The sequence below is a fragment of the Saccoglossus kowalevskii genome, chromosome 10 (assembly GCF_978046115.1).
Source record: "Saccoglossus kowalevskii chromosome 10, keSacKowa6.1, whole genome shotgun sequence".
NCBI classification, from domain to species: domain Eukaryota; kingdom Metazoa; phylum Hemichordata; class Enteropneusta; family Harrimaniidae; genus Saccoglossus; species Saccoglossus kowalevskii.
In genome coordinates this window covers 17,881,926-17,897,805 of record NC_140650.1, presented here as the reverse complement: position 1 = coordinate 17,897,805, position 15,880 = coordinate 17,881,926, and the positions used below count along the sequence as shown (strand labels likewise).

At 38.1% G+C, this 15,880-nt stretch overlaps 1 protein-coding gene across 2 annotated transcripts in view; it reads left to right on the top strand.

The window, feature by feature from the left end:
• Positions 1-14,569, top strand: part of LOC100368763 (putative G protein-coupled receptor No18) — a 56,766-nt gene extending 42,197 nt beyond the window's left edge. For both annotated transcript variants that reach the window (XM_085504737.1, XM_002742308.4), the window contains exons 2-3: positions 11,110-11,203; positions 12,558-14,569. In XM_085504737.1, coding sequence (XP_085360863.1) covers positions 12,574-13,866 — 1,293 coding nt within the window. In that variant the 5' untranslated portion in view covers positions 11,110-11,203; positions 12,558-12,573 and the 3' untranslated portion in view covers positions 13,867-14,569. The remainder of the gene's footprint in view (positions 1-11,109; positions 11,204-12,557) is intronic.
• Positions 14,570-15,880: the final 1,311 nt, after the last annotated feature.

Here is a 15,880-nt window from a genome sequence, read left to right as displayed (position 1 = left end):
ATAATTATTAATTAGTTTACCGGGGCTATTACTGGCCAAATACCGCCTTGGCAAAATGTGATGACAGTGTATTTATCAAACAGTACCGCTACAACAGATATTATCCATGGACACCAAAATATTCATCACACAACTTTGTCAAGCTTTTTTACAGTTTTACAGTTACTCATTCGATGATATACTGGATCTATTACGAAAGTTTGAATAGACCATTTGTATTTCATCCAATGCAAATCTCACCGTTTGAACCCCGATAGTGAGAATGATGCAATTGACACGTACGTAGTGTTTACTAAGGTTACTCGCACGGGATGAATGTGTGAATATTACTTATGCACATGTTACATATAATCACAGTCAGTTCACACTCACATACAATGTGGTTCACTTAGATGAAAGAGATGCAAATTGAATTTTCCAATTTACGGACGGCACTCCACTTTCAATGTACTGAGTATGTGCTTCAAATGTCGATTAGATCGAAGCGTAACAAGCCCAGACGTGTCTGTCATTGTGATGTGCGCAAATATATCTCTACGCCATTTGACAAACACAGAGAAAACGATTTCATGGATACAAATTAGATTCCACGAATACACTTTAATCGGTGCGAGTAAAAGATAAAGTACAACAAATCAATTCATCACGAACGCAAATATATATATATATCTTACATCACTCTGTTATCTGCAATTCTGTTTAAAATGTGTGACAAAAACACATCCAATGTAGACGCCGGAAGTTGATATAATTTTCAATCCATTGGCGGATTAGATATTCTGTCTGATTCTGTCAGCAGCATTCACCTGTTATGCATGTGTGAAATGGATAGATATTCGGAAGACGATTTTTAAAATTATTGCACTACTACCTGAGTGTGAAACAGATGATAACGGCGTACTTGTACAAAAAATACCACGCGATACTAAAAAAAAAACAACAAAAAACTTCGTCTATGATATCGCTCAGGTCTCTCTTTTCGGATGGGCACGAAATGGTACGCATGTAACGTAATGGCTATTGGAGATGATTACGCGTTATTAATTATGCAAAATACATCATAAATATGAGCATGAAGCAGCAATTGTTTAATTTGAATGTAAGGATCCCTCTTGTTGAAGCGCAATGCTGTTCAGTGAGCTTTGATCATGTGTATTCCTCTTGAAGTATCTACGCTTGTTTGACAAAATATATTGCGCATTTAGCAAGCACTGGGCTGTATCTCGAAAGCTGATAAAATTCATTGATTGTAACTCTAAGAAGAGCCTACAGGTTTGGAATTGCAGTCACGGATATCTACTAATAGTTGTTCTATTAATCGATTTAATATTGTCAAGCCGGTCTAACTGATTGGTTACTCGATGAATGAAAAAACCCAAGAAGAATAAGTTTCTGAAGTGCAATCTCTTTCCTCAATGTATTTTTTCCAATTTATCGGCGCGAATCACTCATCTATACGGACATACTTTTTAGAATCAATATTTTCCTGAATAGGCTTTTGATGCCATGCTTAGATTTACAGAAAAGAAAAACAACAACTTTAATTCCAGTTGCAACGTGGTACAAGGAACACATTTCCATTGTGAACGGCGTAGAGCAGAATGACTTGAAATAAAAAGCAATCTGCTGTTCCGCTGATAATCAATATATGTCTTCAACTTTATTCCCTGTAAATTTTAACTAGGCGATATTATGGGAGCTTTGACCCGGGCCAAGGTCGATCTCTAAATCGACCGAGGTTGGGGTCAATATTTGTATCATTATACCGAATAAAACAAACATTTCGTAAAAGTCTGTATCGCAAGATCTCTTCTGCCCAAGTTTTCAATGACAACATCCAAAACGTTCTATATTCACAAGTAACTGTTTCAACACACATCCAATGGTTTGTATTTGTACTCTATAATTCCTCCCGAGATTACTGTCAACTTTATAACAACATATTTCCAGTGAAATTAACAATTTAATGAAACCCACATATACATGTACGATACACAACGAGTAATAAAATTACCTTCATGAAATAAATAGAAGCACATTAAGTCGGTATACGATGTCAACAAATTCTGGAATGCTGGGCGAAATTTAAGTAATCAGCGCTAACTACGTACGCGGTGCGGCGACTACGGTCGGATCGAGCGAAATAATCGTGTTGTTAGATGACTATCTCCTGGTTACAAGTATTTACATAGAACATTACTCGGCCAGGGTAATACAAAATCGAGTCTTGTTCAACATTTCTGCGCAAGCCAATAGTCAATAGTCGAATATATATCACCGACAAATGCGCGTGCTTGGTTAGGAGGTATAATAATATATTATATTATTTTAGAAGGGTGGATATCTTTAAAACGATTAGTTTTGTAAATCGCCGATAAATCCCTTGTTGCATCGTATACGGGAGTAAAATATTACATATCTTCATTACATTTAACAGTTATTACACAGAGGGCTCACTTCGTGTGTTTCTAGACAGTCGATACTGTTCAGGTGGGTTGGGTTTGGTTGGTTACAAGCTCAACGAGAAGATGTATAATTTGTTCCGCAGTGGGCGCCACCTACGGTACCGAATAACGTCATATGTAGTACGCTTTCCCCGGAATTGCTAGCGCATAGTTGAATTGATGTAGCTTGTCGCAGCGTCGTTGTGGTTACCAACATAATAAGGTAGATACTTTATATATTTTCTCTCTTTTTTTTTAATTTAAAGATAGCATTAATTCACACTCTATGGAAGACAGTGTAAATTTACAACCGCAGTGGCAATAACTACGCATTTGACAGTATATAGCGGAATAATTACGATGCTGCCGTTGTAAACAGGATTTTAGATTTTTTTTTACTACCGCGTACAAGGTATTTCAGTCTTAACTCATGATATACCTGACAATAAAACAGAGCGTATCAAACATGCAGACCAGCATCTTTTACTTGATCTAATGAATTCATTTTGTGCACACTCTCACGTATGTTGACATTGAGTAGTCACTGAAAGCAAGGCTGCAGTATGTAATCTTCAAGTCATTATCGATTGAGACTCGGAGCCAATTTCGCCAGTCGCATTAAGCCGTGATTGAATAATTAGGCTCGAGTGCAGACACGGATTCCAGGAACCTCTATTAAGTCTCAATTGGTTTTACGATTCCGATCATCAAAATTGATATTATAATGTCAATAGCACAAGCTAGTTCATTTCCAACGTGTCAGAATGCGTATATCCCACAGTACTGTCACCCGAATATAACAGCCATTTAGACTGAGTTTTAGCCGAGTCTCGGTGACATCGATCGTATAATCCCGCGCTGGCTGACTGTCAACATCATTTGCGGTTGTCTGATGTTATATTATTAAATACGTAATTTCGATATATATATATCATATATATATACGAAAAATCTCATCCTCCATGCATACGAATGGTCATAATGTTGCATGTCACAATCATAACAGACAAGATAACATGGTGTGTCTTTATATTCACGGTACACGAGTTATCTAGGTCTCTGCCGTGAAATACGATACAGCGTTTTGTGCTCAGTACACGATGGCATGGACGATGCGCCTAATTACATTCCCCAAACTTGGTGATTCGACACTGACATAAAAAAAAAAATCCCGCAGATTGCAGAACATAATCTGACAAGCACAACTGGATTGTCAGATCCTTAATACACAGATTGAATTAATTTATGTTTAATAATTAGTATTATTTTAATGACTTAATAAAACGTAATTTCAGATCACAATCTCTTAATTGGCTAGTAGCGCATTCATGGATGACCTGATCTAACGATGTACAGTTCATATTAGATTCTTAAATATCATTAATTATAGAAAATAATTAGAGCTAATACTAATTAAAAGCGAATGTGTGCAGAATCACTGGGGGGGGGATGTTATACGAATCTTTTTACCACGATAATGTTTAGCGTTAATACATTGAACAAACATACATGCCCCATGCAAACAGTGGAAAATAATGCACAAGCTTCTAAAATTAGTTCAATAAACAAAATGGTTCATGATTTGAATTAAATTACAGTGGTTCTATTCATACTACCTATATCTGTATGTCTATCATCCTGGTGCAGTCTGTTCTCTGGTTGCACGCATCACTGAAAATTAATGTTGATGTAGGGACACATTTAACATCAAATCCGCGTTTAATCGTGTAACACCTGTACTATTGTATCTAATGATATCGTATTTCGCCTTGTTTGGTGTTGGGTGGAAGGAACATTTTTCAAAATCATATTTAAATAGCAATAGCAATATGTCATTGTATTGCGTATGTTCACCTGAATAAGTCCAGCGAGAAAGCTGCTAACAAGTCTCGTGTATACGGGCACTATGTAGAGACAGATGCTTCAGATCACATCCGTTTAACATCGTACCAGATTGTTATTCGTCGATCTTGTTGTGGATGACTATTATATATGACATTATATTATGTATGTAATATACGTTATGTATTGTTGTAAGCCACTCCCCATGTATTGGTAACACGTCTTATATGTAAGCTTGCTTGATATGTTATTTGGTCTGGTGGTGCCATGTGTTGTAACAGTCTTTGACATAGCTTTAATCGAAAATCGAAGAGTATATACGACGGACTGTTATACAATTTGTGTAGCCTTTGAATATATTTTGTAATTTGTTTCCGACCCATTCATAACTTCTTGTTATTATGATACTTCATGGCTCGAGTGCATTAACTGGAAACTATGTTCCGCTGTATTTCTTCAGTTAACTTAATTTTACTAATTCTTCCGTTTCAAGGCATTATGCCATGATGTGACTAATTTGATCCAATCATGATACGCCATAGATGAATTTGCTTATGGAAAACGAGATAGCCTTCTGGCGCGCTCCCAAAATCGATCCAGTATCAGTGTATAACAGCTGAACTGCGCGCGTACACATGCGCATGCTACATAAAGGTAATCCTATGAATTCAGAATTTACGAACAACTGTTTCTCTTGAATCGACAACCTATCACAATAAATCACTACAATTTATCCAATTGATATTCGTCACGCCCATTCATTTAATTACCCAGGGAAGTGTCTTACGTTGACTTATACGTGTAAGCATACCCCTAATCGTGATTCTTTGAACATAAGTATGACATTAACAAACATAATACATTGAGAAACATAATTACAGCAAGTCTCAGAAGTATTGGGGCAGCCAATTTGCAAACTCGCTAGCGAATTGGCTAACTGCTTTGGTTTTGACTAAACAGTTGGCTTTCAAATCTCGCTGGCGCCGAATCGTGGTCGCGTCCACTCTGGGTAAGTCTATATTGCATTAGGGAACATAGTATGTATTTACGTAGCCTCAGTGATTCCCCTGAAGGATTTGCTTTGCGAGGCGTGATAATGTGAAAGTAGTTTCCCCGGTCAGCCTGAGAATGGCCACAGTCAGCTGGCGTACAAGTGATAATATGATAAATGCAATTAATCCACCGATATTTACCATCTTGAACACTGAATGAAACTAAATAAAGAGAAAAGTTGAGAAACAGTTGCCAACAAATCAGGGAGAAAATATATTTTCACATCCAAACGATTCGTTGGGGTAACATTAAACTAACCGCTAATGAAATTCGACTTCATTCCTCGTTTTTGCGTGGACAATTCCTGTATACGAACACCTCATTACACGAAGAAAATAGAACACTTTCCCTGGTATATTTGAAAGAAATCGCCATCTAACTAAAGTATGACGGCCCCTACTGTTATATAGATTCACCCAGAGGACGGCGCCAGTGAGATTCGAAAGCCAACCGCTCAGTCAAAACCAAAGCAGATAGCCAATTCGCAAGCGAGTCTGCAAATTGGCTGCCCCAATACTTCTGAGACTTGCTGTAAGTATATATGGTTGTGAATGTTTACATCGCATCTGCTTCACACACGTTGTACTGAAAGCCGTGTTAGTAATGCATTACGTTTTCGCAATGTCAATAACCCCCCCCCCCCGGGGGGGGGTACGACATACAGATTTAAGCCGGTGCGGCATGAAGATAGTGGATTAGCTGGACCACAGTTAATGCGATGTGTCAAGACATATCCGCTCAGATTAGGATTTGAAAAACACCCATCGCATATCGCTCTGACATAAATCTTTTGGTTCGGAGATTACGAAGGGAAAACTCGGTAAGTTACGAGGCAACAAACACATTAGGTTCGCGTTTCAGCAAACATCCGTATCTCGGATATGACATCTCATTACGTCTGGAGATATGCATCATCGGAAATGATTTCTGATCACACGTAGATATAAAACCTCCTTTCAATATATCAAGATGTGAAATTTATTACACAGTTACTATTAATATGTGCTTCTACAATCCAACATTATCTTAGATACACATTACGTTTTAGCGATTCACTGTTCTCTTGAGTGCATGTCGAATCTCGTGAGATACACGGATAGAAGATGAAGATAGAAGTTTAAGATATGAATCGAGAAAACATGCTAGGTAGTTTAGGTATTATTATAGCCGAATACTGTTCCCATCTTCGAATATCACACCACAATAAACCATCCATCATTATTAGGCTTTACAGAATGATATTTTACCCACGTTGTGTGTTATGTAATCGTATGGGGGGTTTTGTATTACACAGAGAGAAATGCATATCCATGGTGCCGGTAGGGCGGTTGGAGGTTCGTGCTTATAAAAGTTAAATCCTGCTTTCAACGTATAGTGTATAGTGTCACGAGATGAATTTTCAGGTCATCAACGAATATCCAGCAATTGTAATTACCTTTTTTGGTGCTTCGCCAAATAGTAAGGCAGCGTATGGCAGCGTATGATTTGTATAGACCTACTTCAATCATTACTTTGTGGCAAAGTTGAATTGTTATGTTCGTGTTAATTTAGTCTGAGTGTGGAATGAGTGCAACGTAAAATAATGTTCAGCATTTTGGATTATCCTAATAATCTTTATAGCTGATGGGGAATATACGGGACATGTAAAATTATACATTTAACATTTAAGTGGTGGGCAGTGAGTTAATATTATATCTACTCAGATAACGGTTTAGTAGAAAAAACAAAACAAAACAAACACGGCATTAGATTTTAGCATATGCAGCTATATATCTTATAGTAGCCATGCCGAATTCTAGTCTCGAATCATGCTTACATTGGTGCCAGCGTGAATAAACCTTATTACCAAGTGGCGTCGTGATTTCCGTGGTTATATAGGTCACGGGGCAGTGGGCGCGATAACGACAGAAAAAAGAACACTATTTGGGGTGGGGGCAAAAACGATTCTCGTGAATCTCACTCCCAGCGAGATTTCAGCGGCCATTTTCGAATAAGATCTATGATCGCCACTTTATAAAAAAAAACGTTTGTGTTATCTGATTTGTGTATATTATGTCGCTACTAAAAACGAAAATGCCTATACAACAAATGACACAAATCATTGTTATTAAGTATTCCATCTTTACAAATATAAAAAAAACGGCTTTACATTATAGTAAGGAAACTACAAAAGTGCATTTTCACTGGTGACGCGAAACATTGCAATAACACTGTGGACATCGTATCAGGATAATTAATATCCAGGTAATGTCGATTAAAAGGTTTGTCAGAGTGTTTTAATTCACGTTTGTACAAAGTCGTGTTAACCTCTTGGCAAAGGCGTCTGTCTTTCAAGGAAGGTGACTGAATAGTGAGTGTATATATATATATATATATATATATATATATATATATATATATATATGTGTATATATATGTGTGTGTGTTTCTATATGTTTGACTTTATTACCGACATGACTTACGCATAGAAAATACAATTTTTCAAAAACAAAGTTGCGTAAGCCAGCTGATTTGAATCTCCATCGAAGCTGTGTTGCATTCAACGGTTTGATCCCTTTGCCATTTAACCTAAAGTAGGTTTTGAACTCTGAATGCACAACGAGACATTTTTTCATTGTCCACATTATTGTATGATAATGAAATATAATGTACATAGAATATGACGTCACACTTTGTACCCTTATGATTGCGTTCGTGTCCAAAATGTATACAATTTTTACAGTGTCATGTAAAAGGAGAAAATTGCATGTTGAATTGAATAATAGAGTCGTCTGAAAAGAATGTTTTCAATGAAATGACAGAACGTTTTAAATGAAATTATAGAAAACAAATGGCCGCCGAGATCTCGTGGAGAGCGAGAGTCGGGAAACTTGAACGAATCACTTTTGTAAAAAAATAAAGTAATAAGGAAAATGAATCACTGGTACGTTCCGTTATAGATGTACAAGAACTATCGAACGAATACTACTCTATATACACTGCTGTTAAATCACTGGTACGTTCCGTTATAGATGTACAAGAACTATCGAACGAATACTACTCTATATACACTGCAGTTAAATCACTGGTACGTTCCGTTATAGATGTACAAGAACTACCGAACGAATACTACTCTATATACACTGCAGTTAAATCACAACGTTTTTGATTTTTGATAAAATACAACGACATAAATGTTACAGAAAATGCTAAGAAAAACACACACTCAATATTCAACAATTATCTCTTGCAATCTCCAACTTTTCTCCCGAAAAAAAGTGTCTTCAAGAGTACGTTTATAGTTGGATTGTCGCAGGTGTGCCACATGTACAAGTCGGACTAGTGGGATTAGACCACGCGTAATGCAATGAGTTTGTGGCGGTCAAATTGTATTTCGATATCAATTAAATTCCCTTGCCTGAGTAACACCAAGCCCTTGAATTATTCTGCGGATATCTGTGAAAACGTGTCCGCTCATTAATCGTAGGTACCCATTATTCATTTTTGAAACATGCTGCGAAGTTGTGCTTGATTGTCTCATGTCGTGTTTCGCACAACGCTTCCCCGACTCAGACAACATGTGCGTTCTGAAATGTTAGACAACAAGTTAGATATAGTTCTGATATAGTGTGAACTTGAACGATTAGAACGTGCTCACCACATTCACTACCCATATATATATTAGAAGCGCCACGAGGGAGCTCACATAATTTACTTCATGGCACGAGTTATGACAAATAGACACAAAGATAATACACCATATTTTTTTCCCACTCAATAGTAAATTATAAACAAATCATGTTTCGGAACGCGGCACTTTATGTTGGCATGAGCCTTGAGACAGTTTCTTCTGTCCGTGAACGCAATGTTTCTTTGTGAGGCATGAATCACGAATCAAGGATATACGATATCATAGGGTATATGTAGATTGACCACAATACGTTATTTTGTGTACATACATAAGATAGGAACACATCACTGAAACAATAAATAATGACAGCGTGCACCATACAATGGCATTTGAATTGAAATAATCGGTATAGCATATGAACAAAGTGTTCGGCATAGTAATGATCTTTCTTACTTCCGTAATCAGTCCACTGTGCTTTCTAAGTTAACCGATTGAACGTGCACAAATGTTATACATGGGCTTGCATTGTGCAAACGTGCTCAAACCATTATTCTGTAAATCTTTGTAATATCACAAAGAAGACGCATAAATTTGAAAAGGATTATTTTAAGTACTACTTTAAATAATTAAAATATTTCCCGGTACAAGGATATTGCGTAAATGCATTTATAAATATTTCCGGTGACAAGCTATGTGTTCAACCATAGTCAGGATATAATGGTTTCACACGCTGAAAATATCCATACGTACGTTTATCAGCTTTTAATCTGTTTCGACGTTGAAATTGTTCAATGTCACGGTGAATACATTCCCCAAATTGTATTACATACAACCAGGCTGCATACCCTGACACCGAGTAGTCGCGCATTTATGTCAAACATTATTAATGCAAGGTATACAAAACGGCACAGATTTCAGTGTTGTTAGACAGATGGTAACTTCGTATTCCGGTATTTATAATCTGGCGACGAGGTCAATGAATTATAATAATACATACAACATATTTGGTGTATATATTATTAATCGTCAAGGCCATCTTAGTAATTAGGCACAACAGAATACTCTTTATTCTGTTTATTTCCAAACGCTACTGTTCATGAACTTATCCGTAGGTATTACTATCAGCATCAGTCAGCGTAGTCTTGTGGCCGCCAGTATACTATGAGGGGGAATTCTTCTCCTCTGGGTTCTCCACACGTGCCAGGGGGGAATCTCGTCTAGTCTCTATATCGCGTCCCCTTGAGGTACGGGATCGGGAAAGTCACTTAAGCTTTACAGTCAAATAAGACACACACAACAAAATACGTTTCAACTCTCGTCTTAGTCGGTCTGTGGAGCACTCTATAAGACACAGCGCCCTGGGGAAAAGTCCCCAAGACTATCGCATGGCTGACCCAAGACTCGCCCAAGACTCTCCTGGACTGCGTCTGTCCTGATGTACTCGCCAAGACCAACTAAAACAACTTTATTCATTTTCAAAACATTAACCAATTACAAAGCAGTAAAAAGACTCTATGGCGTAACCTTCAATCATAAAGCCAATCACACTAAGTACTGAACACGTCATATCTTTTGATTAATCGTTCACTACATTAATAACTACGTACAAATACCAACTGTCAGAAATAGTAGTCCGGATGGCGACGGTTATCTCGTAATTAGTTCCAAATCACTGAGTCGAGTTCCGTCCAGGACCTCGCCTGTCTAAACGATGACGGACATAACACAGCCATTCGCTAATAATCAGCTAATTAAGTCGATCAACAAATACGCAAAAACAAATTCATCATAATACCATACAAAGCACCGTCAATCCGTATCAGTGTACGTTCTCATCGCCATCGTTATGATCATTCACATAAAATACCGATACATGCTATCGGAATAGTGCGACACCCATGTCCCATGGGATATTTGGCACTTTCTGGAAAGGCTGTTACTTATTTAGGCAGCAGACGCGACAGCCAGTAGTAGTAGTAGTATGAGTAGCGGTAGCCGCATTGTGTTAACATACATTGCAAACACACGACATTGCAAAATGAACTGTAAAGCAACGACAAAAGTTTGTACAAACATACTGGCAGTTTGTGACACCTGCGCCTGTGAAAGGTTTAGAGAATATTAGAATATTGCCATTCACAATCTTATTTTATCTTGCAGGTATTAACGAAATCAGAGTATTTTAACTGATGGCAACCCGTAGATGGTGAGGCGATAAACCCAGGAAACAATCTGTTATTATAGCAGTGTCGAGGTAGTACATTATTACTAGCATGTGTTTTATTAATTATATTATTTAGAATAGTATTGAACTTAAATATTAACGTTATTGAGCGAGTGAATAAGTGAGTGGGTGAGAGACGGACTGACAAGATTAAGACTGACTGAAAAACAGTATGTCATCGGATGATGCAATGGAAACAACACTAATATCAGCAAATCTGCCGGGACTAGTTTTGCGATTACAACCACCTAGTAAGAATCACAGAAGATAATACACACGTCCGGAGAAATAATCGAAATTTGTTACTTGTTATAATGGTCATGTACTATTTAAAAGCATTGCGTAAGTTCTATAGTCCCATCATATTTATGCAGATTTTCTGTGTTCCACGTCGACCGCGGATTATGGGTTAGAATCGCTTAGCACTTAGCTATCTACTGCGGCGCGACAGTCGTTTCTGAAATCCAACTAAACGCGATATCGGTTGTCAGTATCGGACCGCGCTGTCAGTAAGCAGGCAATACAACTATGTAAACCACGTGATATTGTCAACAGTACGCCTAACCCGACAAGCTTTTTTGATAGAATAGCGAATAATTTTCTTCGATCCCTTCTGTAATTACATAATTTTCGATGAGGGTGTGAATACGACACTCCTCACCAAAAATCAACACTCGCGATCAATCCCGAGGGCTTTTTAAAAAGGTTATACGTCCATACATGTTTATGAATATACGTATATTCAATCAGAAATTTTCACTCAAATACTAATATATTCCCTTACATTGACGAATAATATGTCTGGTTTCACATGTTGACAGGTTGGTCTAAAACTTCTCTCATATAAATAAAAAAATCTATTTATTTAATTAATTTTGCTTTCGACCGTAAAGTTGAAGCAGTCATGCGTGCGTGTCTGTACAGGTTATACCGACCACTGTTATTATTAGCATAATGCTATATGTGCCGAACACTAAGCCGATGTGATTGCTTCATAATGGTACTCACGCATTATGCAAATAAACTTTCGTTTGAGCGGATGGTACGTGGTGACACGGTGATGTAGTATATATCAATACGCGATAGTTGTTTCGAGGTAGTATCCCCGAGGAGCCGTAGATCGATGTTGTTGCCGTTGTTGCCCAGTATTTTTTAGAGAAAATTAACTGACATTTATCTGCTGCGAGGTACCTTTGTTTTCGTTAGCTGCCTAGCAAAGCGCGGGCTTGAAATGTTAGACCTTGCCTCGATAGGGTCATTAGTGAGGGTTCACAGTGGAATTCCACTGTCGTCGGCTTCATTAAAAACAAATGTTACCGACAAATCCACGGGCTCTGGAAAATTGGTTAATAACAATCGTTATTCTTTGTTCTGTACACATCAGGTAAACAAGAACCAGGATGTTTGCGAATGTAACGTTTACCAACAATACTGAAAATCTTACGGATTCACAGTCGAGAAGCAACGAGACCACGATGTATACGGCCTTACCGAAGGATGATTTCCCGCTATGGGAAGTGGTTATATCTGCGGTCTTTATGCTATTGCTGCTTATCACCATAGCAATTGGCAACATATTTGTGATTGTAGCCGTTAACACACAGCGTGCGCTACAACAAGTGCAGAATTATTTTCTAGTATCCCTCGCCGTCGCCGACCTGACAATTGCTCTTTTCGTGTTGCCGTTTGCTATTGCCAATCACATTATCGGATACTGGGTCTTTGGTTACGTGTTTTGCGATTTCTACACAACTAGCGACTTGATTTGTTGCACCGCATCTATTTGTAATTTGTGTGCTATCGCGATTGACCGATACCTCGCAATAACAGACCCTATCAATTACGCCAGCAGACGCACCAAAAGGAACATCTTGTTGTCTATCGCCGTGGTGTGGATTGTTAGCGCGGTGATCTCTTTTCCTCCTATACTTGGATGGAACGACTACACCGATCGAGGACCAAATCAGAACCAGTGGCGGATGGTATGTCACATTACAACAGAAAAAGGATACATTGCGTTTTCGGCTGTGGCAGCATTTTTCCTGCCGCTAGTCATCATGTCTACTGTATACTATCGCATATGGGTCGCCGCCAAGGACAGAATACGTGGACGACGAAGAGAAAAAGCAAATAGCCAGGCAACTACGTACCTGGGGTCAAATTTGCAAGGTCATAAGACGGACGTATCTGGAAAGGGGTCAAAAAACAAATCAATAGACAGCGTCGGTGACCAGCACGAAATGAAGCCACGGCAAACAGACTCCTCTTCACGCAGCGATACGAAAAGCGGGACCTCGTCGAGTAATGGAATGAACATATCCAACAAGATTGCTAGCGCCGCGCAAAATGAGGCATGTGGAAGTGCAAGCGTGTCTATCTCTAGTTTTCATGTCAAAATGCACCAGGAGAAACAGAAAATCAACGTAATGCGCGAACGCAAAGCAGCTACGACACTTGGGATTGTAATGGGACTCTTCATATTGTGCTGGTTGCCGTATTTTCTGATGTATGTCATTATACCTTTCTGCGAATGTGGGGCACCAGTTAGACAGTTGGAAGCCTTTATTGTATGGCTTGGATACGTAAATAGTGCTCTAAACCCTATCGTATATACAATTTTCAATAAAGATTTTAGGAAAGCATTTCACAAGCTGATAGTCAGAAGAATTCCACTACCAGGTAGACGACATTGAATATATAATAAGTGATTTTGTTTTCTAACTAACAATGGGACATACTACCGGTACGACTATAAGAGCAAATATAACTCGTTTCCATCACACTTTTAGGTTTTTAAAACTATTGACTGCATAGAGTGTATTTGGAATATGGACATATGTGCGCATATTTTCGCTAGTAATGTGCTTGACTATAGGCTTGTTATATGATTGCCTATATTGGTACATTTGATGTCATGCGACGGGTGTTACACACTTAGTCAAGTAGGTTGCTTTAAAATCGACTTTCCAAATAGGCAATCGATATGATATATTCATTACAATGCCGAATACAACAGAATATAGAAAATAGACTTCTCGACGATCCATTATATGCCTAATATTTCTACGTATATGATTAAAAGATCATTGGAAACATGTTTTAGCTAAGTAACAGTAGTGAATGCTTTGCGTAAAAATATTTCCCGAGGCAGGTGCCGATAAAATAGTAATACACTGTCCGTAACCTCTATTATGATTTCAAACTCAGACATATTCGTTCCATAATTTTCTACTTCCCGTTTCTAATGACTTCCGTATAGCATATGTTTATACGGTCTGTGACTGAAGGTTGCAATGCATTGATTTGTGCACGGGATGGTTCAAATAAATGCAACATTGTCAATTTGTTTTTGTTTGTTTTTTGCAATAAAGGCTATTGTATTGTCTGGTCCGCATACACATTTAGCAATGCGTCTCTCTCTCTGAATACTATTTCCTAGTTTAAAAATCTCAGGCTTCATGTTTTTCTATAGCTCATATGGACCAGCACATTGTTCTCATTGGTTCCGTATGTGATCTACTTCCTGTCCGAATGTAAAACCTCGTCATATTTTAAAATGTATGTGTTAACATTGTAAACCATTTGGTATCTAAAAAACAACGTGAATGTGATGAATGTCGGTTTCAAAATGACTCATCACTGTTTTACACGTCAGAAAAAAATCGCATATCATATGTGATTGCAAAAAAAAGAATATGTTGATGATGGATATGGTGCTACGCCAAACAGTCATGATGAATTATTGCAGTTTATCGAGTCTGTGAATAACTTCAATCCAGCTATACAGTACACACAAATGATTTCAGATTTTGATGATCGTTTTACTATCTCAAATTACTCTAAATCTACCGGTTCGTATTGTTACCTTATTGTTACAGTCTTCATATTCGATAAGTGCAATGACTCAATCTGATACAATCTACCCAATTACTCTATGCACGTCGTTGCAGCGATGTTACAGATTTTCCGAACTAGGCTAATAACATGTGTGATTTGTTCGTAGACGTGGTTACTCAAAGAACGGCAATTCTAAAAATTCGCGTAAGAAAAAATGGAGTCCCACACCCGAAAATGCCTGGAACTTGTCTCATAGGAGCCGAACTTTGTGCATTGGATTCTATCCAAAATGATTTTTTGAATAAACTAAACGAGCTTGTCGTTTTTAGAGCAAATTAGTGTGTGTATTGTTCGAACATTGGCAAACGAATTGTTCTGCAGGTGAGAAATTCATTTAATAAACAAGATGATATTGGAAGTTATGTATTAGGCGATGATACTAATATGAATTGTTTGTTCGTCTAGTCTGTCATTGTCATCATTCCCAACGCTGCAGGGGCGGATCTAGGATTCTGGAATAGGGGGCCGATAAGTTGGCCTAAGGCCAAGTTCGCGAGCGCTGATGGCGCGAAGCCCTGTTGGTTGTTAAAAATAGGAGGAGCGGCCCCCTCGGCCCCCATCAAATCCGCCAATGCGCTGCGATATTCCTTATTTATAAACCAGTGTTTTTATTAACGTTGTTGACGGCACCTGTATTCTATGTATCTCAGACAATCCTACTAATTTCAAATCAGAGAACGACATACAACACCGTTTCATGTACGTTCGCTCATGAATACAGAACGTACGATTGTTCCGTTTTTTACACTGTTGTCTCGCACCCAGTTATCAGAGTCAGAATAACGATCGTATCACGCTTATATATTTTCC